Source organism: Lutra lutra, chromosome 3 (assembly GCF_902655055.1).
Source record: "Lutra lutra chromosome 3, mLutLut1.2, whole genome shotgun sequence".
In the NCBI taxonomy this organism is placed as follows: domain Eukaryota; kingdom Metazoa; phylum Chordata; class Mammalia; order Carnivora; family Mustelidae; genus Lutra; species Lutra lutra.
In genome coordinates, this window is record NC_062280.1 from 57,130,801 (window position 1) to 57,157,035 (window position 26,235).

Below are 26,235 nucleotides of genomic sequence, written 5' to 3' on the forward strand. Positions count from 1 at the left end.
TGGCGATGTTCTGTTTCTAGCTGCTGGTTACACAGGTATGTTTGACTTTGTGAAAATTAATGACACCATGCCATTACGGTTTGTAAGTTACACTTCCATTTCAGTTTACTTTGAAAGGATAGCAGTTTAAAAAAAAAAAAAGATGGTAGGCTCTACTGAAGTCTGAGGTAGGCAGCTTTGTCAGGGCAGCCTGGGACTGGGGCACGGCCTGGCGGGGGGGCGGGCCTGTTTCGGATTTCCTGGCTTGGTTCTGTAGTCCCAGTATCTGATGCATGGTGAGGGATGCCTCTTATCTCGGTGCTTGGCCGTGTTCTTAGATACACAGTGCTGGTTTGTGTCTGTGCTTGTTGGGTAACCTCTGCACAGTGTAAGGATTACGGGTATCAGGTCACCTCAGGAGCTCCCTGGCCCTTGGCTGGTATGGCCAGCTCGCTGTCTGCTTGGGGCCCTCCGATCTCACCGGCTCCTAGTCTTCCGACGAGGGCTTCGGGAAAGCCATTACTGATTCAATCTCGCATCAGGATTTCTTTCACATAAGCTTTTTATCTTCAACTTATCCTATTACATGTTTTATTACAAAACAATGAGTCCCTGTAATCCATGAAAATCCTCCTTGAAAGAAAACTAGTGAATCTGGTTTGAAATGCAGCTACCGTAAAAAAGAAATCTCTCTGGAGTGACGCCGTGGGTTTTTTTTTTCTTTTCTTTTCCCCTCCCCCGCAGGAAATTGTAAGCACGCTGCCCTTCGTCAAGCTTTCCTTAGATGACTTCCCAGACAACAAGGACATTCACAGTGACCTGCATGCCTATGTCCAGCACCGGGTCCACAGCAGCCAGGACATTCTCAGCAACATCTCCCTGAACGGCAAGGCCGACGCCGCCCTGATCGGCAAAGTGAGCAGCCACCTGGTGCTGCGGAGCCTGGGCTCCTACCTGTACCTCAAACTCACCCTGGACCTCTTCCAGAGGGGACACCTGGTCATCAAGAGCGCCAGCTACAAGGTGGTGCCCGTGTCTCTGTCCGAGCTCTATCTGCTGCAGTGCAACATGAAGTTCATGACCCAGTCCGCCTTCGAGAGAGCGCTGCCCATTCTGAACGTGGCCCTGGCGTCCCTCCACCCCATGACTGATGAGCAGATCTTCCAGGCTATTAATGCAGGCCACATACAAGGGGAGCAGGGGTGGGAGGACTTCCAGCAGAGGATGGAGGCGCTCTCCTGCTTCCTCATTAAGAGGCGAGACAAGACCCGCATGTTCTGCCACCCGTCCTTCAGGGAGTGGCTTGTTTGGAGAGCAGATGGCGAGAACACAGCCTTCCTGTGTGAGCCCAGGTACGGCAGGCCGCTTCCTGTCAGCGCTTCGTGGGGAGTCTGGTGTGCGACTGGGGAAGGGATTTGAAACGCCTTTTTTCCTTTTTCCTTTTTTCACCTTTTTTCCCCTCTCCCTGCTTCTGACAGTTCACCTTTTTTAATGGAAAGGCAACACAGGATGAATAATTCAGGAGGGCAACGGACTATCCTGCTTCTGTACAAAAGCTTCCTTCCTCAAATGGCTAGAATTTGGGGGTTCCTCAGTACCTTCGGCGAGACAGAAGCTAGGCAACACCTGGTGACCTTTTTTTGCTCCCGTTCTCTTCTAGACCTCGGGACCCTTTGTGGGAATCACGTGTGGGAAGGTGTGCTCCATGCTCTAGGGGACAGCAGGCTTCTCCAGAGGCTGCTCGCAGCTCAGTCTCTTCACCTGCAGTCTGTGGACTGTCTTGGACCCCACCCCACACCCGCTGCGCTGCCACCTCTGGGGCAGGAAGCCTCTAGTCCCAGGGACCAGGTGTGTCTGCGAGCCCACACTGGAGCACGGAGATCACATCAGGTTGCCTTATTTTGCATTTGTGGTTCTGTGTGGTGTAACAGGTTGGAACCTGGGCTTAGCAGGATTCAGGTTCCAACCTCAGATGCCCCGTTTACAACATGGTGCTGGGGTGGCTGCATCTAGGGAGTTGAAGGTTCTACGGAGGCTTCGAGCAGGGCTGGTCCGGGGTGCAGTTCTCCTCACTGCCCAGGGCCGAGAGGCGGTACACCTGTCCCTCGGGTGGTCTTGTTCTAGTCGGGGTGGGAATTTAGGGTGTCTGAGGGTGCAGATGCTTTCATTTCAGTAAGGGTAGGTTCTTGTCCCTCTGCTTCTGCCGGGCCCCAGCCTGCGTCACTGCTGTCTGGGGGAGCTTCTGTCCTCCGTGAGTCAGAATTGTCCCCGATTCTGTAACAGAGCCAGCAAGCAGCTGGACTGTCGCCTGTGAGCTGGACGGGGCATTTGACCAGATGCTGGGGTCCAAAAGGAAGAGGTTTAAAAAAAAAAAAAAGCATTAGTGAGCTGCACACCACCTTCCTCCCCACGAGGACTGACTTAACATTGACCTAATATGGGTCTGGCTGCTGTTTCATGTTGTGGGTAGCCTTGTTTTCTTAAGTAACCCTAGGCTAAAAATTTGTTCTTTTGAGTCTGGTTTGAGGCAATAAACTTGTAGCCTGCAGGCTATCATAACTGGGTGGAAATGTGTGCCATTTTATATTTGATACAGTTAGCCAAGTCAGATCATTGTCTAGGAAGATAGGCTATCGTTGAGTTTGTAGAAACATAGAAACAAGTTTGAAAGACTTCAGCAGGGCATGTAGTTTTGTTACTGGAGTTAGAGGCAGAAGTCACTGGACTGGAGTCACCGTGAAGCATCGCTCTGGTTTGAGAGGGTAGGTGACACTGAGGGTGCACAGCCAAGGACAGAGCCCACCACACCGTGACTGGCGGCTCCCAAGTGCTGATGTTTTCCAATAAGCAGGTGTGGGGACTGACCCAGGGTAGGACTGGGGCTGCACCAGGGCAGGAGAGACACCCAGTGCAAAGTGTAAGGAGTTGCTGCTACTTAGGATTGTGTACATCAGCATTTACCCAAGACCCCTATAGTTCTTGAGCTTCATTTTGCAGATAGAGATGGTGGGAGTACGCTACTGGATGCCTTTCAGCAAAAGTTTTTGCAGACCCTTCCCCGCAGGGTACTGTGGCAAATACACAAATTCTCTGGGACAAGGGCCTGCTCTCGGGGACTTCCCACACAGGAGGGCTAGGGATGACAGGAGGGGAGGTGACCATGTGTAAGGAAAAGGGAAGAGAATTTTCCAGCTAGGGGAGACCATTTTTGGAAGATGTTTCACATGCCTGAGGACATTTGGGTTGGACCTTGAAGGATGGGTAGCATTTCTCTTCCCACTCAATTAGTTGTGATTTTGCCCCAATTATGGAGAAGCAGCAAAGAACTCCACACCCAGAGACAATAACATTTTACTCTTTTTTAAAGATTTTATGTATTTATTTGACAGAGAGAGAGAGATCACAAGTAGGCAGAGAGGCAGGCAGAGAGAGGGGGGGAAGTAGGCTCCCCGCCAAGCAGAGAGCCCGATGCAGGGCTCGATCCTGTGACCCTGAGATCATGACCTGAGCCAAGGCAGAGTCTTAACCCACTGAGCCCCCCAGGTGCCCCAGACATTTTACTTTTTATTTCTGCCTCTTTTCATTTTAAACATTCTCCAAAGCAATTTTTCTATAAAATTCCCAAACTGCTTTTTTAAATTGACACATCACGGACAGCTCAGTGAGCGGTTTGGAAATGTCAGGAAAGTATCATTTTTCAAGGCTGTGTAAACCTAGTAGCTGAATGGTCAAGTGCTTTACTGTACCCTTATTGTGGGGCTTGGCGGTTGTTCCTGGGTTACTTTTAAATAAAGAAACCTATTGCAAATGTCTTGGTGCGTTGCAGGAAAGCAATAGAACTTTCCTCCCAGGTTAGATTATTCCTTAGGTCAGAATTACAGGAGCAGAATTAAAAAGATAAAGAGTAAGTTGCTTGGGGTCTACAATCACATCACCTAGGCTTAAGCATCCTTCACATTTCATTATGTTGTTTTTTGCTGATACAGGTTGTAGACACCATGACATTTTACTCCTAAGTAATGGATTCTGGACCTCCAAAAGACATTTTTTTTAAGATTTTATTTACTTATTTGACACTCAGAGACCATGAGCAGGGGAGAGGAGCAAGGGGAGAGAGAAGCAGGCCCCCTACTGAGTGGGGAGCCCGAGGCGGGACTCCATCCAGGACCCTGGGATCATGACCTGAACCAAAGGCAGACACTAACCTGACTGCGTCACCCAGGTGTCCAGAAAGACATTTTCATCCTTAACCACAACACCATCACCACACCTGAAATATTAATACTAATTCATCAGTATTTTCACACATTTAGCTGTGCTCAAATTTCTCCACTTCCTTCATATTTTTCTAGTATATTTGAATCATGATCCAGATGAGATCTATGAAATTGTGTTTTATGGTGTCTCTTTTAATCTCTAGATTCTCTCCTCCTCCTCTTTTTGCTTTGTCCTTACATTTCTTTAAGAGAATGACGGAGGGGCACCTGGGTGGTGCGTTTGGTTGAGCATTGGACTCTTGATTTTGGCTCAGGTCATGACCTTAGGATTATGAGATCGTGTCGGGCTCCGCACTGGGCATGGAGTTTACTTAAGATTCTCTCTCCCCCTCTGCCTCCTTCTCCACTCCCCTCCTCGTGCTCTCTCAAAATAAAATGATGGAGTAATTTGTTCTGTATCGTTTCCTATAATCTGAATTTTGCTGATTGCAACCTCATGGTATTTAATGCACTTGTCCCCTCTATTTCCTGAAACTGGTGTTTAAATCTAGAGACTTGATCAGATTTTGTCTTAAAGTATTTTTTGCAAGGATCCTTAATAGGTGGTAAGTCTCCTTCCATCATCATGCCCACAACGCCTTAGGGCCGCTGATGATCGTTTCCCAGATCTGTCCGTTCATTAGGGTTGCATGAGGAGTTTTAACGTCTTGAACAGCCTCCTGTCTGTCCTCTTTTCTACATGTCACGGACTTGAGGAATGACCAAGTGGGATGTCAGGGGGTGGCATGAGCTACCTCGGAAGAGCTGTCCGAGGCGTCAGGTCAGAATAAGCAGGGTGTGTTCTGGCAACAAGAAATCTAGTTTGGCTAGAGTTTTTGTCAGGGACTGGAGGAGTTAACAGAAGCATGTGCTAGGGAAAGTGGACTTGAATCTGTCTTCTACGGAGAACCCACGGTTGAGCAGTTTCAGGACGCAGGTTGCCTGCGTGGGCAGGAGTGTGGAGGATGTAGAGCCTGGGGACCTGTGTTAGAGGCAGTGGGGACTCAGTGACCCTGGCTTGGGGGCACAGCAGGGTGGAGGCAAGCCCTGCTGATGTGAGATGGCGGGGCACGGCGTGGCCTTCTGAGCAGAGTTGCGGAGGAGGAGGTGCTGTAGAAGATGTCGAGGTATCAAGCTTCGGAAACCAGGAGTGGCGCCGGGCTTCGGAAGGCTAAGAGAAGCAGGAGCTGAGGAGCAGGTTTTGCTTCATGAAGCTTGAGCCTGTGGGGTGAACAAAAGCCCAGACTCCACCCTGTGCCACCAGTGGGTAGGTTCTGGTGGGGAAGTGAAGGGGGGGTCTGAAGCCTGGGGAAGTCGACGACGTGGCATCATTGGTGGGAGAAGTGGTGGAAGTGCCTGGGGAGCAAGTGTCGTTACCCAGAAAGGGAGCTCCTGACTTCTGGGGCCTGGAGCAGGATTCCAGGAAGGAGGCTGGGGTTCAGGAGCTGCTGAGAGCTAAAGGAAGATGAAGACCAAGAGGGAGCTGTTGGCTTCCTAGTGTGAGAGGAGGGTTCTTCCTCCTCAGAGATTCCTTCCATCCGGCTGTGAGGGGCGCTGGAGGGGAGAGCCGATGTCCTGGAATGGGAAGGGGAAGGGTGGAGGGGGCCACGGACACACAGTGTCACAGTGTCTCTCAGAGCCGCTGATGATCATACTTGCTGAGGACTGTTTGTGCAGGGCAGGGTGGGGGAGGGTTTTGTTTTTGACACAGGAGGTGCAGGTGTTGTTGGAAACGGTGTTGAATAATGTGGGGAAACTTAATCCGTGAAGAAGGAGACATTGGACATGTAAGGGGCGGGGGCAGGGGTACAGGCAGCTTGCCTCCTCTGTGTCCCCGCTGAGGCCCCTCATGGCACATTTCTACTGAAGCACGTTTACCACGTGTCTCCTCCGGTCGCTGAGAGCGTCTCCAGGGAAGCGCCTCACCTCATTCCCCAGGGAATCCTGTGTCCAGCACAGTGCTAGCTAGGAGGTGGTGTTACGTATGAATGAGAAATCACCAGGCGCTAACGAAGAGCATAGGCCCTCGCACGGGCAGATGGTGGTTCAGATTCCCAGCCTGTTGTTTCTCAGCTGTTTGGTCTTTGGGACACGTCCCTTAACCTGTACGGCCTCTGTTTCCTCACGTAAACAAACTGGGATTATGATACTTGGTGGTTCACGGGGTTGTGCAGATTAATGAAAGAATTCAGTTTCTGCATCTGGCGTATAGTGAAAGCTTGATATAAAGCAGCTTTGGAGAACAGACTTACGAGTGCAGGTAGACTCAGAGGGGCATGTGATCCGGAGACGAAAAGGTAAATGGGATATAGAGGAATGCGGGTGTCTAGTGATTACATGGTGAGTTGTCTCCTCGGGCAAGAAGCTGTGTGTTAAGCTGAGGTGACTAGAAGCTGTTGATCTCGCCACTGAAGGGTGATGGTCGTCTCCCTATAAGGGACAGCTGCGCTACTTCGCCTCTCGTGTCTTTGTGGTGGACACGGTTGGCATGGCCACTGAGCTTGGCAGACTGGGAGACTGAAAACAGCTTAGCCTGTGGCTGGGGAATGTGGGCCGGGATGAAGCCTGGGACCTGCCCATGTCTAGGGAGCACTGGAAGGTGGCAGAGAGCAGGAGGGGTAGGAACATGGGAGGATCTCACCTGAGAGGGCAAACCCACGCTTGAGGTCTGGGAGGTGGATGTGTGCTCGTGGAAGAGCTCTAGTCCCTTACAAGACGTCAGACAGGACACTCAGTGTCAGCGTGGTTGTAAGTCTTGCCTTCCCCTATAGTATAAAAAGCAATCTCTTGGTCTCCTGCCTTGGTCTCCTCATCTCCAACATGGTTTGTAACCTATTTGTAAAACAGGCATGCAGGTGAATAGCTAAACAGTATTTAAGTAATGCCTGCTTTTAATCATCTAGTTAGAGAATGCAGTTTTTTTTTCTTAGCCTTTATCCTTTTCTCTACAATTACCTGCTCATCTCCCCTGCCCCCCCCCCCAAAAAAAAAACCCCAGCACCTGAGTTTCAGGGTCTCCATGAGACCCTCTTCATGGAGAGCCAGAAATGAGAATAATTCACACTGTACAGAAGTCAGTGCTATTGGAGTAAGCAACCCTTAGCATCTTTCCCAGACAGACGGGCCCAGATAGAGGCCTGGAGCCCACAGGGGGCGGAATGTGGCTTATGGATGTGGAGAGCATCCTGGGTGGGATAGCTCCTTCATGAAACGGTTGGTGGGGGATGAGTTGGTGGTGTTAGTTGAATGTCCACCATATGCCCAGACCTAGCAAGTTCACTTGTGCATCTTAACTTTCTCCCCCTGACAAGGAACTGCCTAGAATTCCAGGTGTTTCTGTGATGAGCTTTTGCATTGCCTGGCTTGATTTTTCTTTCCTTCTCATGGTCAGGTTTTCTCCTTTGGCCAGGTCTCCTCCCAGTGGTGATTATGCTGAGGGGAGGCCTGATTCCTGGTCCAATGATGGTTCTGCTCCATCTACCCGTCCCTTCATCCAAGAAACATATACTTGAATGGTTGCTGAGGGGCAGGCATTTGCTTGGCCATGTGACAGTCAGTATGCCTTAGGCAAGACCCTTCATCTCATGGAATGTACATTTTTGTGAGGGACCTAAGTAAGTGAAGTGAGGAGTAATTCATGAGGGACAGAGAGTGGGATGGTTCCAAAGATTAAGACCTGTTCTGTCCTAGGACCTTTTTCTAGGTCACTCCACAGAGATAGGGGAATCCAGAGAAAGCCCTAAAATGATGGGAAGAATAAATAGCATGGACCGTCTTTGTAAAGAGGCAAATTTTCATCTATTTTATATGGCGATCCTGAGGCACCAGGAGAACAGCTCAGAGTTGTTGGAGATGTTCACACCTGAGAGCCTACAGTTCATGGAATGGGGTCTTCGTTCCCAGCCCTTGTGTTTCTTCTTCTAGGAATGGGCATGCTCTCCTGGCCTTCATGTTCTCTCGACAAGAAGGCAAGCTGAACCGCCAGCAGACCATGGAGCTTGGCCACCACATCCTGAAGGCACACATTTTCAAGGTGAGACACATCACTGCCAGGAAGAGTTTCGTCACCATTTTGATGGATTTTGGTTTTGGATATTTTCAACAGCTTTATTAACCCTCAGAGAGCTTTCCATGAGCCCCATTTGTCTTTCCCCCTTTGAGTCTCTTTTAAAACTTCATTTTCATCTAAAGATTCCACTTCATTCATTCCCTGTTGTTTCTTGGGTGTATAGATGTTGAAGAGCCTGAGCTACATGACCTGTGGGGTTTTGTACTCCCTGGATTTTCTACATCCCCATTTCTTGGGGTCTAGTTTAACATGTTTTTTTTTTTTTCCTCTCTTTTCCTCTGGATTTCCTGTCATTTGGTAGTTATATCTAGAGGCTTAATCAGGCTCAGGTGATTATTGCTTTCTTGGGGGTGGGCAGAATGTCACAGTTACTTTTGAGTTTAAACTTCTAAGTTTGTTGGGGCTTTCTGGCATCAGGAGGGATAGCATTTGGGCTTGCTTCTCTTAGTGGCTATTACCAGTAACTACTGATGTCTGCCTGGACTCTTCATGAAGGGTTGCAGAATGGTGATACTCCCAGTTTTTATTCTTCCTTTATGAAATGATTGGAGAACTTCTATAAAAAGAAACTTTCTCCTCTGCTGTAGTGTATGTAGCAAGGACAGGCGCGTTCCTTGGCTCTCGCTTTTAGGGAGGGAAGTCAGGCTCCCAGGTCCTGCCATTCTTCGTGCCACAGCATATGCCCTGCCTTAGTGCCCAGCTGCCGCCTCCCAGGTGTACCCCCATTGCAGCCAGACAGCCCTGGGAACGGAGACATGGATGCCCATTTGTCTCGAATTGCTTCCAGGGCCTCAGTAAGAAGACAGGAATCTCTTCGAGTCACCTCCAAGCCCTGTGGATCGGTTACAGCACCGAGGGGCTCTCTGCTGCCCTCGCCTCCCTCAGGAACCTCTACACTCCCAACGTGAAGGTGAGCGATTCTCTGTATGGAGAGCCCCTAGCCCCCGCCCCTGTTCCTCCAGCCATCCTGCCTTCCCCTGCCCTGGGGAGTGACCAGAGGAGCTGGCCAAGCTGCTAATGATGCTTTTTTCACTGATATAAATCACAAGGTTTAAATGCCCTATGACTGGTTCTCCCCTAGGAGTTTAGCTTTTGCTTGGGCAGGAGAATGGGTGCTGCTGTGTGAGCACGTGGTGACAGTTTCAGAGCGGATGTGATGAGGAAGCAGTTCACAAAGGAGAGCAAAGGTCAAAGGGAGATTTCCAGGGGAAATGGATTTTTAAAGTGTCCTGGGTTTCGAATCTGGACCATCTCTTTACAGTTCATAGGAAATTAAGCATTGATGAGCGACAATAAAGCAATGGGTACACAGAGACACACTGTTCTAGAAGTTGCACGTACGTGGGTGTTTGTGATCTTGGGAAGCATAGCAGGCAGGGGTCAGCCCACGGCTGGGCCAGGAGTGTCCTCACTCTTGATCACTGGCTGTCATGTCACGGTCTTCTGCTGTGCTTCTAGAGTAGATTTTCCTTCCTCATTTAACCCAGTCTGGGAATCTAAAACACATGAGGGTCAGAGAATCTAAAACACATTAGGGCAGCAGAGAAGGGCTGACTCGAGAACGAGTGTGGGAATGACTGGTTTACATTACAGCCGCTTACAACCATCCTGTCAGGTGCAAGGCAAAAAGATCACAAATGTCTTCCACTGGACATGTCAGCGAGACTCCAGGCCTTTCAACCCCGGGCGCTGACATGCCCTGCTGCGTACAGAACCTCTGAGGCTGTTTCTCAAGGAGCCAGGTCCTCCCCTTCCAACACCTCCATGAGCACAGTACTGCTTCCCTGCTCAGTAGCATGAAGGGCGAGTGTAAGTAAGTGGTCATGTGGGGAAGGAGGATCGAGGCCCTGGAGGTTTCTGGGCATCTCCCTTCCCTCTTCCTTCCTCCAGTTCATCAGACCCACCTGGGAAGGGTGCTCTGGGGACACTCCTGGGGGCTCCTGCACCTCTCCTCCCCTGCCGTCCGCACACCCCACCCTCAGTGCCTGCGCCTTAGCTGTGTGTCTGCAAGAATGGGCCTTGCAGACCGCTTCCTTGGTAGATAGAGTTCTGCTCCCACTCCCTCCTCTGCCTTCCTGGTGTTTGAGAGAAGCTAGCATGAGCAGACCGAGGAGAGGAGCCCACGTGTCAGGAAGGATGTGGCAATTCTGAGTCTGGGGCAGCCCCCCCCCGGGCCCAATGGCCCAGGCAGCGCCCCGGCGTTGGGTAGAGAAGGGCCGCTGCGCCTGGACGGATGCACAGTGGAGCTTTGCAAAGAGGAGTGCTGCCTCGTTCGGGCAGCCTCAGCCCCCTGTTAGGGTTCCAGGCTTGAGGAACCCAGGGCACCTTGGATTTCAGTGTGCCTCCCCTCTTGGCTGGGCCCCTGATAGCAGAGCACCACGGACAGCCACTCATAAGGACACTGTGCTCTGCCCTGCTCCCTCACCCGACAGGTGTGATTGCTGCGTGCCAGGCTGAACCCACAGGAACGCTGTACGAGGCGGGTGGATGGGGATGTGGATGTTTGTAGGGAAGGAGATCGAGCTCCTGCTCACAGGAAGCTCTTCCCTTCTGGATGGAGTTACTCTAGAAGAAAGGTGGAGACCACGGCTGAGTTTAGAGTTCACATACTGGAGAAGTCCTATTAAGAATTTTTGTTTTACTTAGATTTTACAGAAATGAGAGTCGAGGTTACTGTGATAACATGGTTTTCTCTTTCAGCTAAAAGCATTTCTTTTGGCTTCTTCATAATTAGTAAAATTCTGTGATGATGAGGAAGAAATAATAAAAATGGCCGTATCTGTTTTCATTACTTGAATGAATTATGAGCACAGAAGTTATTCTTTTAATGTGGAGAAAAGTAAATGGGAAATGTCATACCCTGTCGAGGATGAGTTTTTAAGACAGTAAATTAGAAGGTACAGAGTGAAAATGTAATGAGCTTGACCCTCCTGAGATCATAGACTTCCCTTTTCAACATACTCACAATTTTAAGAGTTGTCTTTGTTTTGTAGAACTCCAGTGTCACCTACATCTACATGATGCCCAGAATTCTATGACTTGGTTATAGAATTTTAAGGCTTTCCATTATCCTTCTGTTTCTTTTATGTTTCAGGGGGAAAAAAAGGGTTTTCACAGAATCTTGAACAAATTACAGTAATTTAAAATTATGCATGCAATTAAGGAACTTTTTTTAGAGAGTATTAAATGTTGTCATACAGGAATGAATGTCATTTTGAGCAATAATTGCAGTTTGCCACTTTGGTAAATTAAAGTGACTTGCTCCAGAATGATTGCTTGGTAGATGAATTTTAATTTTACTGGCATGCTAGTGATTTCTAACAGCGTAGTCTCCCCTTGCAGGCCGGAGTCATGCCAGCCCACTGGGGTCCTGGCTGCCAGGGCTTCTAGGCACCCACCCAGCATGTTGTTTTCCTCACGTGGTCCCATCAGAGTGGCAGCCAGCCGTGGGTTTCCTAGGGCCATGAACTGGGAGAATTGAGGCTGTGATTCTTCTGGCTGAAGGCAGAGGGAGGGGAGGAGACGGGAATTAGGCTTGGACTTTGGCCGGACTTGCCCTGATGCAAAGGGCCCGGTCATATTCTGCATGACAGCAGGCAATACTCATTTAAAGGGATTCTGTTGGTCTGAACCTGTGGGATACTTGGAAAACTGGGACTCCAGTGCCGCTTCTGGTTTTTCATGATCTCATTGGTTTGCCTGTCTTCTTTAAACCCCTTTTTTATTTTCTTCCATTCATTAAACCAGACGCTTATAGATAATATTTCCATTTCCAAATGTTAGGAAGGGAGAGCTTATGTGGTAGGGAGGAAGAGGAAATTTCCATGGGCTTAGGAATTAGTGTATAGGATGAACCATTAAGTCCCTTCCTTGAATGCGGAGTAATCTTAGCTAGAGCTGCCGCAGCGGCCACTGGACCACAACAGTAATGAGCTTTGTGCCCAGAGCTGACCTGTGCCTTTCCCCTCGGAGCCTCTGTTCTCTCACCTGTCAAATAGGAGGTGACCAAAGAACCTGTCTTACACTGATCCGAAACCTCATCAAGATGTTACCACTTTTGGAAGAACATCTGGCATCTCTTGTGTGATAGTAAAAAACAAAATTTAACCAAAGGAAATATGAAGATCTAATTGGCTCTATTAAGGGATTCATGAATGGGTCAGCATCCCACCTAGCGAGAGCAGAGGGGCGCATGGAGGAGTTGTGCAAAATGGCAGGTTTTCAGAGGAAGGAGAGTGGGGGACGAAAGTTATAAGCAAAGGTAAAGAAAAGATTGTTCCAGGCAAGGTCACTTTCCCTCGGGGGAAAGGGCAGGGGGGTCTTTTTTTTTTTTTTTTTTTAAGATTTTTTAAAATTTATTTGACAGCGAGAGCCTGCACAGTAGGGGGAGCGTCAGGGAGAGGGAGAAGCAGGCTCCCTGAGAAGTAGAGACGTCCTGCTGACTCAATCCCGGGACCCTGGGATCATGACCTGAGCCCTGAGCCGAAGGCAAACGCTTGGGGGCGAGGGGGGGTCTTGTTTGCAGATATCTCATCTTCCATCTTCCTATGGCAGGTAGAGAAGGCTCCTGTGACAGATGACCTCACTAATGCTGATCAGAAAATTCCAGATTGACAGGTTAAGACTTAGTTTCTGGGGCGCCTGTGTGGCTCAGTGGGTTAAAGCCTCTCCCTTCAGCTTAGGTCATGATCCCAAGATCCTGGGATCGAGTTCCGCATTGGGCTCTCTGCTCGGCGGGGAGCCTGTTTCTCCGTCTCTCTCTGCCTGCCTCTCTGCCTGCTGTGATCTCTATCTGTCACATAAGTAAATAAAATCTTTAAAAAAAAAAAAAAAAGACTTAGTTTCTGGAGGAGATTGAAACTGCACCCAGGTTAGGTATTAAGCCCCGGTTTGGTGACTTGGGTTGGCCCAAGTAACACCATCCATTTTGGACTGGTGGTTTTCTTTTTAACGATGGTTAAGTGAGTTCTTTTTATTAGGTTTTGGCTACTCTCAGGGAACTGAGACTCTGCTGTAGGCCCCTGAGAACTTCTGGATGTACCTTCCCGGTGCTTGTTACAGGAGGTGCTACACCTCTCCTCAAGTAAGCAGGAGGTCTCCCTGCTGCTCTGTGCTAGTGACGGGGTGGGGGCAGTTAGGTGGACCTCTGGGTTGCCAGGCACCTGGGTCTTGTCCCTTCTAAAGAGTCTGTGGAAGGTGACTGACAATAGCAATTAATATTTATTTAGCACTTAGAGGATGCTAGGTCTGTGCCAAGAACTGTATGTGTGTGAGGCATGTTCATTTTTAATCTTCTCAACAAGTCAGAGAAGTGAAACTCTTATAGTCCGTTTTTCCAAAGAGGATGTGGAGGCTGGAGGCAATTGGTAGCATGTCTCAAATCTCACAGCTGGAAGGGTGCCTGGCTCCGAGCAGGCCCCTGCTTTGCAGCTGCATTTATCACCTGATGTGTTTACAGCCCCGGCTGCCAACTAGAATCCCTTGGGAGCTCTTGGAACCTAGGCCAAGTCAGAATCTCCAAGTGTGGGCCTCAGACATTGGAAACTTTGAAGCTCCCAGGGGGTTTCCGTGTGCAGTGAGGTTAGGAACTGTGGGCTAGGGAGAGAGCCACAGACCGATTGGGGGTTAAGTGGTAAAAATACCAGTAGCATCACACCAGCAAAGGAAATGTTTTTCCCAAGAAGCAGATGAAGTGTGGGTTGGTGACAGATATCTTTAGGAGAGCTCTGCCTCTAAGCGCGTACCTTCCAGATAAAGTCTTGTAAGGAATCCCGCAAGGATGTACTAGATGTACAACATTGTTAGCAGAGTCCCTGTGGGGTAGGATGGGATGGCATGCTGTTGTTTTCTTAGGAGACCCCTGAAGCACAGAGAGATTGAGTAATTTTCTGAAAGTCTCACAGCAAGTTTAGTGTGTGGTGGATGTAGTAATTAGTAGAAAAAGCTGGTGATTTTCTGGGAGTCTTCTGCGGCTCACAGTCCCAGAGGCATATGAACATTTTAATGTATTGTACTTTTTCTTTTAGGGATGCTTTTTTTGTAAAGAAAAGAGTATTTGCCATTACTTTCGGCTTTACTAGCTCACTGTTCATTATTTAATCCTGTGATGATTGTTTACCTGTCAGAAAAATGAATTTTCTGTTTTTATTTAGATTAAGCAGTGATTTTTCAAAGTGTGGTCTGCTGACCAACAGCATCCATATCGTCTGGGAACTCATTAAAAATGCACAGTCTCAGGCCCTCCTGCAGACCTACTGAGTCAGAGATTTGGGGGTGGGAGCTGAAGATGTGCATTTTAAGTATACTTTTTATAAAAGGTTTTTGTGGGTTTTTTTTTACTTCAGTTTAAAAAAGCCATGAAATTTACTGTCTTAACTCTTTTTAAGTGCAGAATTCGATAGTGTTGTGTACTCCTGTTACTGTACAGTAGATCTCCTGAACTTTTTCATCACAAAACTAAAACCCTGCGCTCACTAAACAACTCGTTTTCCCCTCCCCTCACCCCCTAGTAACCGCCATTTTACTTCTGTCTCTCTGGATTTCACTTCTCTAGGGAGCCCATGTAAGGGGACATACAGTGTTTGTCTTTGTCTTGCTGTGACCAGCTTTTTTTTTTTTTTTTTTTTAACTTAGTCTCATGTCCTCAAGGTTCATCCATGGTACAGCATGTGACAGGATTGCCTTCCCTTTTTCTTTTTTAGAGATTTTATTTATTTATTTGAGAAAAAGAGCACGCAGAAGGAGAGGGAGAAGCAGGCTCTCTGTTGAGCATGGAGCCTGATGTAGGTCTCGATTCCAGGACCCTGGGATCACAGCCTGAGCGGAAGGCAGCTGCTTGACCAACTGAGCCACCCAGGCACCCCTGGATTGCCTTCCTTTAAAGGCTGGAAAATACTCCATTGTGTGTAGGCACCACTTCTGTTTCTCCGTTCATGAGTCCACAGACATTTTAGTTAGCTTCCATCTCTTGGCTACCGTGAAGAGTGCTGATCCCCGGGGGTGCAGATATGTCTTTGAGATCCTGATTTCCTTTCCACTGGATATAGTCCCGGAAGTGGGCTTGCTTCTAGAGGAAGGTCCGCACGGTTTTGCATAGCAGCTGCCATTTTAGATTTCCACCACCAAGAAAGGACATGGTCTGTGCGTTTCTGGGTCATACTGTTGCACACTCTAGCTTGAGGGCCCCAGATTAAAGTACAGATGCTGCCCCTCTCCGCAAATGCTGTTGTGACTGACATTTATGTGAGGAATTAATCTTGTTGGGGGACATCAATCAACAGGTGAGCCGTCTCCTGATTTTGGGAGGGGCCAACGTGAACTACAGGACGGAAGTGTTAAATAACGCCCCAATCCTATGCGTCCAGTCCCACCTCGGCCATGAGGAGGTGGTCACTCTGCTCCTGGAATTTGGCGCCTGCCTGGAGGGAATGTCGGAGAATGGCATGACCGCCCTCTGCTATGCCGCAGCTGCCGGCCATATGAAGCTGGTGTGTCTGCTGGCCAAGAAGGGCGCGAGGGTAAGCCCGTGGCATTCCCCAGTGGGTGGGGGCAGGGGCGATGTCTTCAGAGCCTTGTTAGAATTATCGTCAGCTGGGCCAGCCTCTCTGCTTTGTCGAATTGCAACAGCTAGAAATTGCCACACAAACAGAAAGGGTGAGCAGCCTGTGTCAGGCAGAGCCTGAGGGTCGTGCTCGGGGCTCAGCCTTGGCGGGGAAAGAGGATCCTGTGTTTTGCTCATAAGCTCTGAATTCTGCTTCATACTGCCCAAGACGAGGCAGATACCAAGAACGCCCCTGGCCACTGGCCGCAGGAAGGGGAGTCATCCTTCCAAAAGCCTGGAGATGGTGACCTAGAGCTCAGTCACACATTGTAACACAGCGCTGGATTGATTGAAAAGGTTTTAGATGTTTGATTTTTTTTTTCTCTCTCTCTTCTGCCTATCCCATTTCATTGCATGTCTCTCTCTCTCTTTAAAGATTTTTGTCAGACAGCTAGTGAACATGAGCCAGGGGGAGGGGCAGAGGGAGAGAGAGATACAGGCTCCCCACTGAGCAGGGAACCCAATGCACCAGGTTCAAACCCAGAACCCTGGGATCATGACCTGAGCTTCACCGACTGAGCCATCCAGGCATCCCTCATGTCTCTTTTTTTAAACAATCAAATGAGTCCTGCGGGTCTTAGAAGCCACATGCTTGAGCACGTGGCATGGGAGCTGGACAGCCAGAATCCCCATTTCTCCACCTGCCAGAGAGGATACTGGACACCCTGTGGAGCCTGTGTGCCTCAGGCTTCCCATCTGTATAATGAGTATCACAACAGGATCTACCACAGGGCCGCTGTGTGAGCATTAAGTAAATGTAACCATGTTATTAAGTAAGTTACTCTAGGGTCATTAATGTGAAGAGATTAAATGAGAACAGTGCCAAGCTCACAGTAAACTCTATTTAGGTTACTATAAACATTTCATTGGGAGAGAGGGCATGTGCAATAGAAATAAATTGCTGGAATTTGTCTTTATGGTGAATTAGGATATTTAAGTTTCAACAAAAAGACATTTATTAGGCTTACAGTAACTGTGGGAGCCTTTTTGTTTTCCCCTCCAAAATACAGCATTTGGGACAAATGAACTTTAGCTCCTGGAAGAAGGAGAGTGCTGCAGTGAAGCAGTGGGTTCCTTCATTTTTGCATCTAAACTGTGGCATCTTTATTCCGAGGCTGGCTGACCCTTCCCAGCACAGCTGACAGCCCTATAGGAGGAGACTGGGTGGCATTCAGGGGGCTCCTGCAGAGCTTTCGGGTGGGGGTGCAGAGTGTTCCCCAGAATCCACAAGGGGGTGAGGGTAGACCCTGAGCTCCTTTCAAGTGCAGTATTTCTGGGATTAGATAGGGAATGACACATCGTCTGTGGCCTCTTGGACCTTTAGGAGGTAAGCTGCCCTTAGACACTAACTTTGTGGCGAGCTGGCCTTCCTGGCTTTGAGCCCCCACTTTACCTGCTAACTCATCCTAGCTCACCTGACTGTACATGACCTCCTTCCCCAGTTACACAACCCTCAGGATCCCTTGCTGCTCTTCCCTCTTCATAGCTGGGTTTTTCCAGATCCCTGCCTTTTGCTGCTCTCCTGGTTCAGTGACTAAACTGCTTTATTTCCCCAAATCCTAGCTTGTCAAAGCACACTTAGAGTGTTCCACTGATGTGACCAGCATTGGGAAGCCCAGGGCTTTGGCTGAGGTTTTGGTCTGTGTCCTCACCCATGTCTCCCAGGGAACTTGGAGCTCTAAGTCATTTGCTGGAGAGCCAGAAAGTGATTGCTAGATCTACAAAGGGTCCCAGTGGCCTGGGGTCCATTCACTACAAGAAAGTCATTCAAATGGAGATTCAGTGCTCTAGAGAAAGTTGCCTTGGAATGGGAACCCCACAAGCACCTGCTGTGGGATGGGGTTTGTGCACTTCATTTGGGGTGCAACTGTGATCTCCGAGGGGAGGTGATACTAAACCGTTCCCTTCTCCTGCCCCCCAGGTGGACCACTTGGATAAGAAAGGCCAGTGCGCGCTGGTGCACAGCGCACTGAGGGGCCACGGCGACATTCTCCGGTATCTGCTGACCTGTGAGTGGTCGGCGGGCCCTCCCCAGCCGGGCGCGCTGCGGAAGAGCCAAGCCCTGCAGCAGGCGCTAACGGCGGCCGCCAGCATGGGCCACAGCTCGGTGAGTCGGCACTATGGGGTCCCTCCTGGGAAACTGGAAGTCGCAGCCCGGTGTGGGTCAGGTGCTTTTTCCGGTCATCTTAGTTGCTAGCCTGTGATGCACATAAGGAATGAAAGGAAATGAGGATTTTAAGAAATGGCAGTTGGTTTGACCGCGTGTTCAGACCTTGGGCTGGTGTCCCACCCTTCCTGGGAGAGACCCCAGAGTCCAGGGTCTCAGTGTGCATGCGTGCTCTGCACCAGGGTTGGCGAGGAGGGGGCTCTCGTGATACTCTTTCTCTGCTCCTTGTTAGTGTCCCAGTTCTTCCTCTGTTGTACGTTTACTCACCAGCCCTGCTGTCTTCCACTTTTTCCCTTTGATTCATTCTTTTGTCCTTGTGATGTTTTAAAAATAATCACGTGGAATGCTAATTCTAAAATTGTTGGTGAGTATTTGAAGCATTTTTAAAAATAGGACTTGAAAGTTCTGCTAGCATGTGAGAATGTTTGTCATTCATAGTCCTTGCACTGAAGGAAAGCTTTGTGAAGTAGTTAAATAGAGCACTTATTTTTGGTAGGTGCCTGTATTTCTCGATATTTCTCCCTTTGAGGATTTAATTGTCATCTCCAGACCCGTGGGTCTGGGACTTAATAACATTTTACCTGTTCTCTTCCACCTCTTTCTCACTCTATTACTTTCAAGCAATTAGAGTTACCAATATTTGGTAAGATCCTAACCCACAATGATTTATAGTAAATTTGGGTGCAAAGCCAGCTGGCTGGCTGATTTTCTGGCATTTAGGACACAAGGGCAGACACACGGTCATGTGCACACACACCCATGTGCACACATGCACGCATGTGTATGGACTGAAAGCTGGCTTAATTGTCGCATTTAAAACATTAAAATAAGTACACGTAGACAGTGTACTTAAGCCAGCACTATATATTGCAACGAATGCAGAAATACAAAAGAACGCAGCTGTTTTCTCTTAAGACATGTAAAAAAGATTTACAAAAATATGAAATAATGCCAGCCAATTTACCTATGTATTTTATTTTTGGAAAAAAGTAGTAATTTCATTTCAAAAATACATATTTCATAGCAATATGTTAAATGTTATTGTGTAATGGGTGTAGAGTTATTCCTTTAAAATACAATGATAAATGTGTTTTTTAAATAGCCATATATGTAGATGCACTGAGAGCGTGTTAAATACACACATCTGCAAATGGAGATGTTTTCCATTTTTAAAGTGCTCCCTAAATCTGTGTGGGAACACAGAGTGTGAAAAATCATCAGAAGGAGGACAATGAATGCCATGTACAGATGTGACCGTTATCTTAACTCCTTTCATACTCAACTTGTTTCAAAGCTGGCTGGGAAGAAGGCTGTGCAGAAGCAGCCTCTGTGGGGCCCGGAATGGTCTCCTGGAAGAGGGTAGGGCTCCTTCACCAGAAGACTTGAAGGGTGTAGTCCTTTGCTAATGCTGTTGAAACAAGTGACCACAAACTCCCGTGTCTTCAAATAACACACACCTATTCTCTTACAGTTCTACAGGTCTGAAGGCTGAAATTCAGGTGTCAGAAAGCCAGTGTTCCTTCTGGGGGATCTAGAGGAGAACATTTCCTTGCCTTTTTAGAGCTTCTAGAAGCCTTGTATTCCTTAGGTAGTGGCCCCTTCCTCTGTATTCAAAATGTGTTACTTTAACCTATGCTTCTGTCATCCCATCTCCTTGCTCTGACATTGGTTCCTCCTTTCCCTCTTTTGAGTGATTATGTCAGGTCTCTGTGAGATGTACACCTGATAATTCAGGATACTCATCTCATGTCAAGGTTCCTAATCACATCTGCAGATTCCCTCTTGTTCTATAAGGTAACATTCACAGGTTTCCAGGCAGAGGATGTGGACATGTTGGGGCCATGATGCAGCCTGCCACAAAGGCTGTGGCTTGGGAGAGTGGAAAAGGGCCTTGTAACGATCTCCTCTTGGCACTGTTGCACAGGGTGAACGCTGGCTTGGGGCTCACGTGCTGCCATTTCCCCACGAGCCAGCACTCCTGCCTGCACACTTGGGATCCAAAGCTCTGTTTGCTAAGGGAGAAAGGAAAAGAACTAGGGAAAAGAAGAGGAATGTTGTCAGTAGAAAAATCATCTGGATGATACTATTTATTTTATTTTATTGAAAAGGTGTATCTTGCTTTGTTTTCTGTCTTTGTGAAAAAACGGATTCACTGTCTCATGGCGATTTATGCAGAAACTGCACTTTGTACCATCTCCCGTGTCCTTTGTTGATTAGGCTGGCATATTTGGGTCATGTTGGAATTCATTAGAATTCTGAGTGCCTAGTAATCCTGAACGATGTTGCTGAAATTCACTGAGGGTTTTTTTTTTTTTATTCTTCTAAAAGTGAAAATGTGAATAGCATATGAATTATGCTTGAAAACAGTTTTCATTATATTTTGTCTCCTTGTGCAGCATGAGATAATCATGGTTACAAAAACAACACCCTCTCTCCTTTGATACATGGGACATAATAAGCACATATGGCTCTGAGAACTCATTAAGTCACCTTGCCACTTCTGACAGGTGGTCCAGTGCTTGCTGGGGCTGGAGAAGGAGCACGAAATAGATGTCAATGGCACTGACGCGCTGTGGGGAGAAACAGGTAATTATGGTTCCTCGGCTTGTGGTCTAGGCCAGCTTTCTTGATGGGTTAGCCCCCGTTTTGGCCTGAATTGTCTTAAAAATGACGTGGGATGCATGTAGTCCTATTGTTATTTATCACGAGGCATTTGAAGTGTAGAGCTTTTAAAACTTCCCAAATGAGTAGTAAAAACTTTTCTCGAAGCCAGTAAAATCATTTTTTTTTTTTAAAGATTTTATTTATTTATTTGACAGAGAGAAATCACAAGCAGGCAGAGAGGCAGGCAGAGAGAGAGGAGGAAGCAGGCTCCCTGCTGAGCAGAAAGCCCGATGTGGGGCTCGAACCCAGGACCCTGGGATCATGACCTGAGCCGAAGGCAGCGGCTTAACCCACTGAGCCACCCAGGCGCCCCCAGTAAAATCATTTTTGAATTAGACTAGCAGTTCCTGCAACATCTAATGAATCTCAGCTAGAAATACTGAAATACAATGGTAGTTTCTGCTTGATGGAGTCTTCCGTATCCGAACCAGCCTGGTCTTCCAGTGAATGATGCAGCCTGAGCAGGGCAGGCTGGTATTCTGATGAATCGAAGGTGCTGGGCAAGGAAGGCTGCAGCCAGTCTTGCAGAATGAGAACAGGACTGCAACCCTGGGGAGGGGGTTGGGGTGGTGGGGGGAACTACTTAAAGTCCTGACTACAAGATACTAAATCCCTTTTCATTGGTGCATGGGGTGTCGTGTTTAACTGTAGTGCGGGAGGGAAGCCCGAGGTGAGTACATCCTGATGAAGATTTGAGTCACTTACTTGTCAGATGAGTGCAGATAATGCTGCTTTGAAATTTTCCATTTGACTGAGTTGGGATTCAAAAGATAAGACTCCAAGTGATGAGTTGTTATTGAATAGGTGTAACCAAGAGTGTTAAAATGCCTTTCCAGGCTGCAGCTTGTGGCGTACGTACCTTGGAAATACTGCAGGTTCAGCTCCAGGCGCCACAATAAAGCAAATAACACAGTGAAGCGAGTCAAATGAATTTTGGGGGTTTCCAGTCCATGTAAATGTTCACATTGTACTGTAGCCTGCTAAGTATGTGGTGGCATTATGTCTTTAAAAATATACACACCTCGATTAAAAAGTAATCTTTGCCCAAAAAAGCTATCCTCTAGGCTTTGAGTGAGTCATAATCACTGATCACAGATCACCAAACAAATAAAATAATGGAAGAGTTTAAGTATTGTAGGAATTACAAAATGTGACCCAAAAACATGGAGTAAGCAACTGTGATTAGAAAACAACCCTTTCTCGGTGGCAAGGTTACCACAGACTTTCAGTTTATAAAAAACACAGTGTCTGTGACGTGCAGTAAAGTGCGATAAAACAAGGTATGCCTGTGTCTGCCTTCAGTCTGTACCTGCGCAGTATTTCCAAATGCTTCCCAGTTGTTTCCTAGCAAGCCAAACGCTAGTGCGTAGAGCTGCTCAGCTAACTCACACTTGCGAAGCATGTCCGGTGCCCAGCAGGGAGTACAGGCCTGCGCTCCCGAGCCTCCTGGCACCCTCTCTCTGGGGCTGCTGCCATGTGAGTGGCTTAGGAAGCTCACTGTGGTACCTCGGGAGGAGAAGGCAGGACCCCAGATGGGGTTTGATTACGCTTGGGCTGAACGCGCATAGGTTTAACTAGTGTCCTGGATTCCGTGGAGCCTTTCCTCCGCCCGTTCAAGTAAGCACAGGCTGCTCTGTAATTTGGCAAAAGAGAAGCGTCCATCCACTTTCATACTGTGTGGCAGGTAGCAGTGTGGTGCCTGCCAAGTCACAGCGCACGACTTGGCTTTGTACTGAGCCTAAGGTCAGAATCCCTATGTGGACTGCCCCACTGTGGGACCCGTTTCTGTTCGCTGACGACTCTCGGAAGTAAAAGAAGTTGTTTCACTTGCTGGCTGTGTTTGGTCATCATTCCCGAGTGTGGTCCGTGGTGCTTTGTGTCTCAAGCACTCTGAACTGGAACTTGTGGGACTCCAGGTGCAGCCCAAGGGTAGCATCCCATGAGAGATCCTGTCGGGGACGTGGGAGGGTGATGGGTGTAACTGGAAGCATATGGATAAAGCAGTTCGGCATTTCTTTTTGAACCTCTGTGGAAGTTAATACGGGTCTGCTCAGTAGACAGTCAGCGATGGCCACCTTGGCTTTAGGATACCCACCGATGGGGTCACCAGGCAGGGTCTCCTTGGTCCATGTTTGGCTCACCTTCCCATCCTTTCTCTGTGCAGCGGTGCCGCCCTGTTTGCTGATGGTAGCTACCTGCCCCTCTCTGCTCTCATAGCCATGTTCCAAAAGTGGGGCAACTACATCTGTGCACAAAATCCTTCCCCACTTTGCTGCTGGGAGAGACCCTTGAGCACCTTGTGTATCTCCTTTATGTTGCAAAAGTGTTGTTTTCATGCCTGTTGCTGATTAGAAGCTGCAGGTCATCCGTGATGACAGCTGATGGCCAGAGAGGAAGGAGTCCAGGGAACAGCAGTCCCGTTGGAGGTCTCTGGTCACTCTGGCCAGTTGCGGCAGGGTTGGTGGGAGTAGGGACAGTCATGTGCCTTCTGTACCCTGAGCATCTCCCTGCTGAAGACCTGGAGTCACTAAATGTCATTGCAAAAGCAGATGGTTCCTATCTGAGGTTGAAGGTATAATGGATTTTAAAGACTTTCATCTAAAATAATAACAGGGTTTAATTTGAGAGTTTATTGCCGTAAACCTACAGCTTTTAGAAAACTTACAGGACGTGTCTACTGCCTTTAGGAACAGAGAGCTTAATTTATGTAAGTCTCCCTTTCACCAACACCTGGGCCCATTTGCTTTTCACGTTTGGTTGACATTTAGAGTCCCGCTCTGGAGTCCGGTAGCTCTTGCTCACCTGCCCTCAGGTGGAGAGGTGGTGGGACCCATCGGAAGACACAGAGGCACCAAGGAGGGAGGGGCTGGTGCGGGCCTCTACCCACAGCCCCTCTGAGCCTCTGCTCCATGAGGGTTGTTCAGAGACACTCCCAGACAGTCTCAGGCCCATGGTCTCGGGGCAGCGTGGAACAGGACACCAACCTGTCAGATGCTTGTGTTATCTGTCCCAGGCATTCCTCAGTCATGACAAGTAATTGCTGGCTCCCACGAAGTCCCAGCCCAGCCGACTTACTGTTTCCATATCTGTGTTTGTTGTGAATGAGCTCAGACTGAAATGATGGGAGATGCCTGACTGGTGACGGCATGCCGTGGCGAGTTGTCCGAGGAGCTGTGGTTCCAAGCTGCAGGCTGCTCTCAAGCCCGTGAGCCTGCTCCCTGGGTGTTGGGTCAAATTTTCTCTTGCTCTGTAGGGAGACAGAGGCCCTTCTCTTTCAGCCTTTGTCATTTTATGTGCAAATGTTCCTGTCTTGAAGCAGAGCCTTCCCCCACCCCGACTCCGTTGGGACATTTTGCAAGTCAGCCATTTATATATTTAGTTGTTGATGTTGTTTATTTATCAAAGGCTGTTTTCCCCAAACTGTGGGCTTTAAGAGGGCAGACGTTTCCTGGTCTCTTGTGCTCACCTGTGTGAATGGCGACTCTTGATTCTGGTGTTGTCCAGCAGAACTTTCTGTGATGTTGGAAATGCACTCTGTGCTCTCCAGCCTGGTGGCTGCGAGCCACTGACCTCGGCTGGTGCTTGTCACTTGGGTGCTGGCTGAGTGAACAAGTGGGTTTATAGAAAACAAAACCGTATATAGGGTAGGTGACATTAACCTTGCAGAATAATTTGGGAGAAATTTTGTTGCTGGAGAGGGAGAGGAAAGGATCCTCTTGCTCCTGAGGCCCCAGTCTTGCAGTTTCTTCATTTCTGTCATCGCACAGGTCGTGTCCTGTTGGATTCTGGGCTGGCTCAGAGACTCTCGTCCGAGGCAGCAGCGCCACACGTGTGTGGAAAGTGGACCAGGGTGCTGGCCCACAAATGCAGGAACACAGCTGTTAGTGACCAGACGGGGTGTGGGTGTGGCAGATAGCACCCAGCACCCGTGCCAGCCCCTCCTTGTGTCCCTCACGTCCCCATGCCTCCCTCCCTCCACCACCAGCTCCATTGCTCACCCACGTGTGCTGTGCCCTCACACCGTTCCCTCAGAAACCCTTCCCACCGCTTTCTAGCTGGTCTGTCAACAGGCCTGAGGCCCTGGGCATCAGAGACAGCTCCCAGAGCTTCCCTTCCTTGATTTCTGCAATGGGCTGCCCTGTCAGGGGAAGTCAGAAGTCTGACTGAAATCCTTCCTGTCAAATGTTCTCTTATGTTGCTCAGGCTATTTCAGTTGGTAAAATAGTTTGGTTGGTAAACTCTTTCTAAAGAAGTTTAAGTATTGTAAGTATTATGGTTTTTTTTTCTTTATAAGGATTTTATTTGTCAGGGAGAGAGCGGGAATGCGTGTGCACACAAAGCGGAGGGAGAAGCAGGCTCCTCACTGAGCAGGGAGCCCTATGTGGGGCTCAGTCCCAGGACACTGGGATCATGACCTGAGCCGAAGACAGACACTTAACTGGCTGAGCCACCCAGGTCCCCCTAAATACTATGGTTTTTTTAATGACAAAACTGTTAATACCTGATTTGTCTCTCAAAGAGCTGACTTTCCTTTGCTGTCCATTAGGTAGCTTCTTCAGCTCCAGGGCCCTCCCTTTCCTGGCAGGTTGGGGCAGGTTGGTGCGGCATGTGTCCTAATCACGACTCACTGTTCTCTTTATTCTGGATGGAATTCTGGGTAGGACCTGGCTGCCTCTGGAACTTGAATCTGAGGTCTAGCCCTGTCAGCTGGTGTTGGGTGCGGGGGGCGGGGGGGTTTACTCACACCTGTTTCCGTGCTGGACCATGAAGCTGAGTAATGAGTTGTACTGCATCCTTGATGTTTTCAAAGTTGCCGACTTTTCTCCCTGAAACTGCTTTAATTTCCCACTTTGTGGCTGTGCCCACCCTCCCAGGGGAGGCATAACCTTCAGCTCTAAATGGCGATTGGACCCAGGCCATGGACGGCTGAGCTTATTACACTAAGGTGTGCACACCCCAGGAAACAGGATGCCTTACTGTTGGCTTGAAAATGGCCCTTTGTGGATAGTGAAACTATGGAAAGAACCTAGATGTCCATCAACAGATGAATGGAAAAAGAAGATGTGGTATATATACACAACGGAATACTAAGCAGCCATCAAAAGAAATGAAATCTTGCCATTTGTGACGACGTGGATGGAACTAGAGGGTATCATGCTTAGCGAAATAAGTCAGTCAGAGAAAGACAACTATCATATGATCTCCCTGATATGAGGAAGTGGAGATGCAACGTGGGGGACTTGGGGGTTAGGAAAAGAATAAATGAAACCAGATGGGATCGGGAGGGAGACAAACCATAAGAGACTCTTAATCTCACAAAACAAACTGAGGGTTGCTGGGGGGAGGGAGAGGGTGGTTGGGTTGTGGACATTGGGGAGGGAATGTGCAATGGTGAGTGCTGTGAAGTGTGTAAGCCTGACAATTCACAGACCTGTACCCCTGGGCTAACAATACATTATATGTTAATTTTTTTAAAAATGACCCTTTGTGGGATGTCTGG

General features: G+C 48.5%; 1 protein-coding gene across 11 annotated transcripts in view; it reads left to right on the top strand.

Moving 5' to 3' along the window:
- TANC1 (tetratricopeptide repeat, ankyrin repeat and coiled-coil containing 1) overlaps nt 1-26,235 on the top strand; it is a 238,633-nt gene that overhangs the window by 188,105 nt on the left and 24,293 nt on the right. For all 11 annotated transcript variants that reach the window (XM_047721852.1, XM_047721855.1, XM_047721858.1 and 8 more), the window contains 6 exons: nt 724-1,331; nt 8,160-8,268; nt 9,092-9,214; nt 15,585-15,821; nt 17,826-18,011; nt 20,579-20,657. In XM_047721852.1, the coding sequence (XP_047577808.1) occupies nt 724-1,331; nt 8,160-8,268; nt 9,092-9,214; nt 15,585-15,821; nt 17,826-18,011; nt 20,579-20,657 (1,342 nt within the window). The remainder of the gene's footprint in view (nt 1-723; nt 1,332-8,159; nt 8,269-9,091; nt 9,215-15,584; nt 15,822-17,825; nt 18,012-20,578; nt 20,658-26,235) is intronic.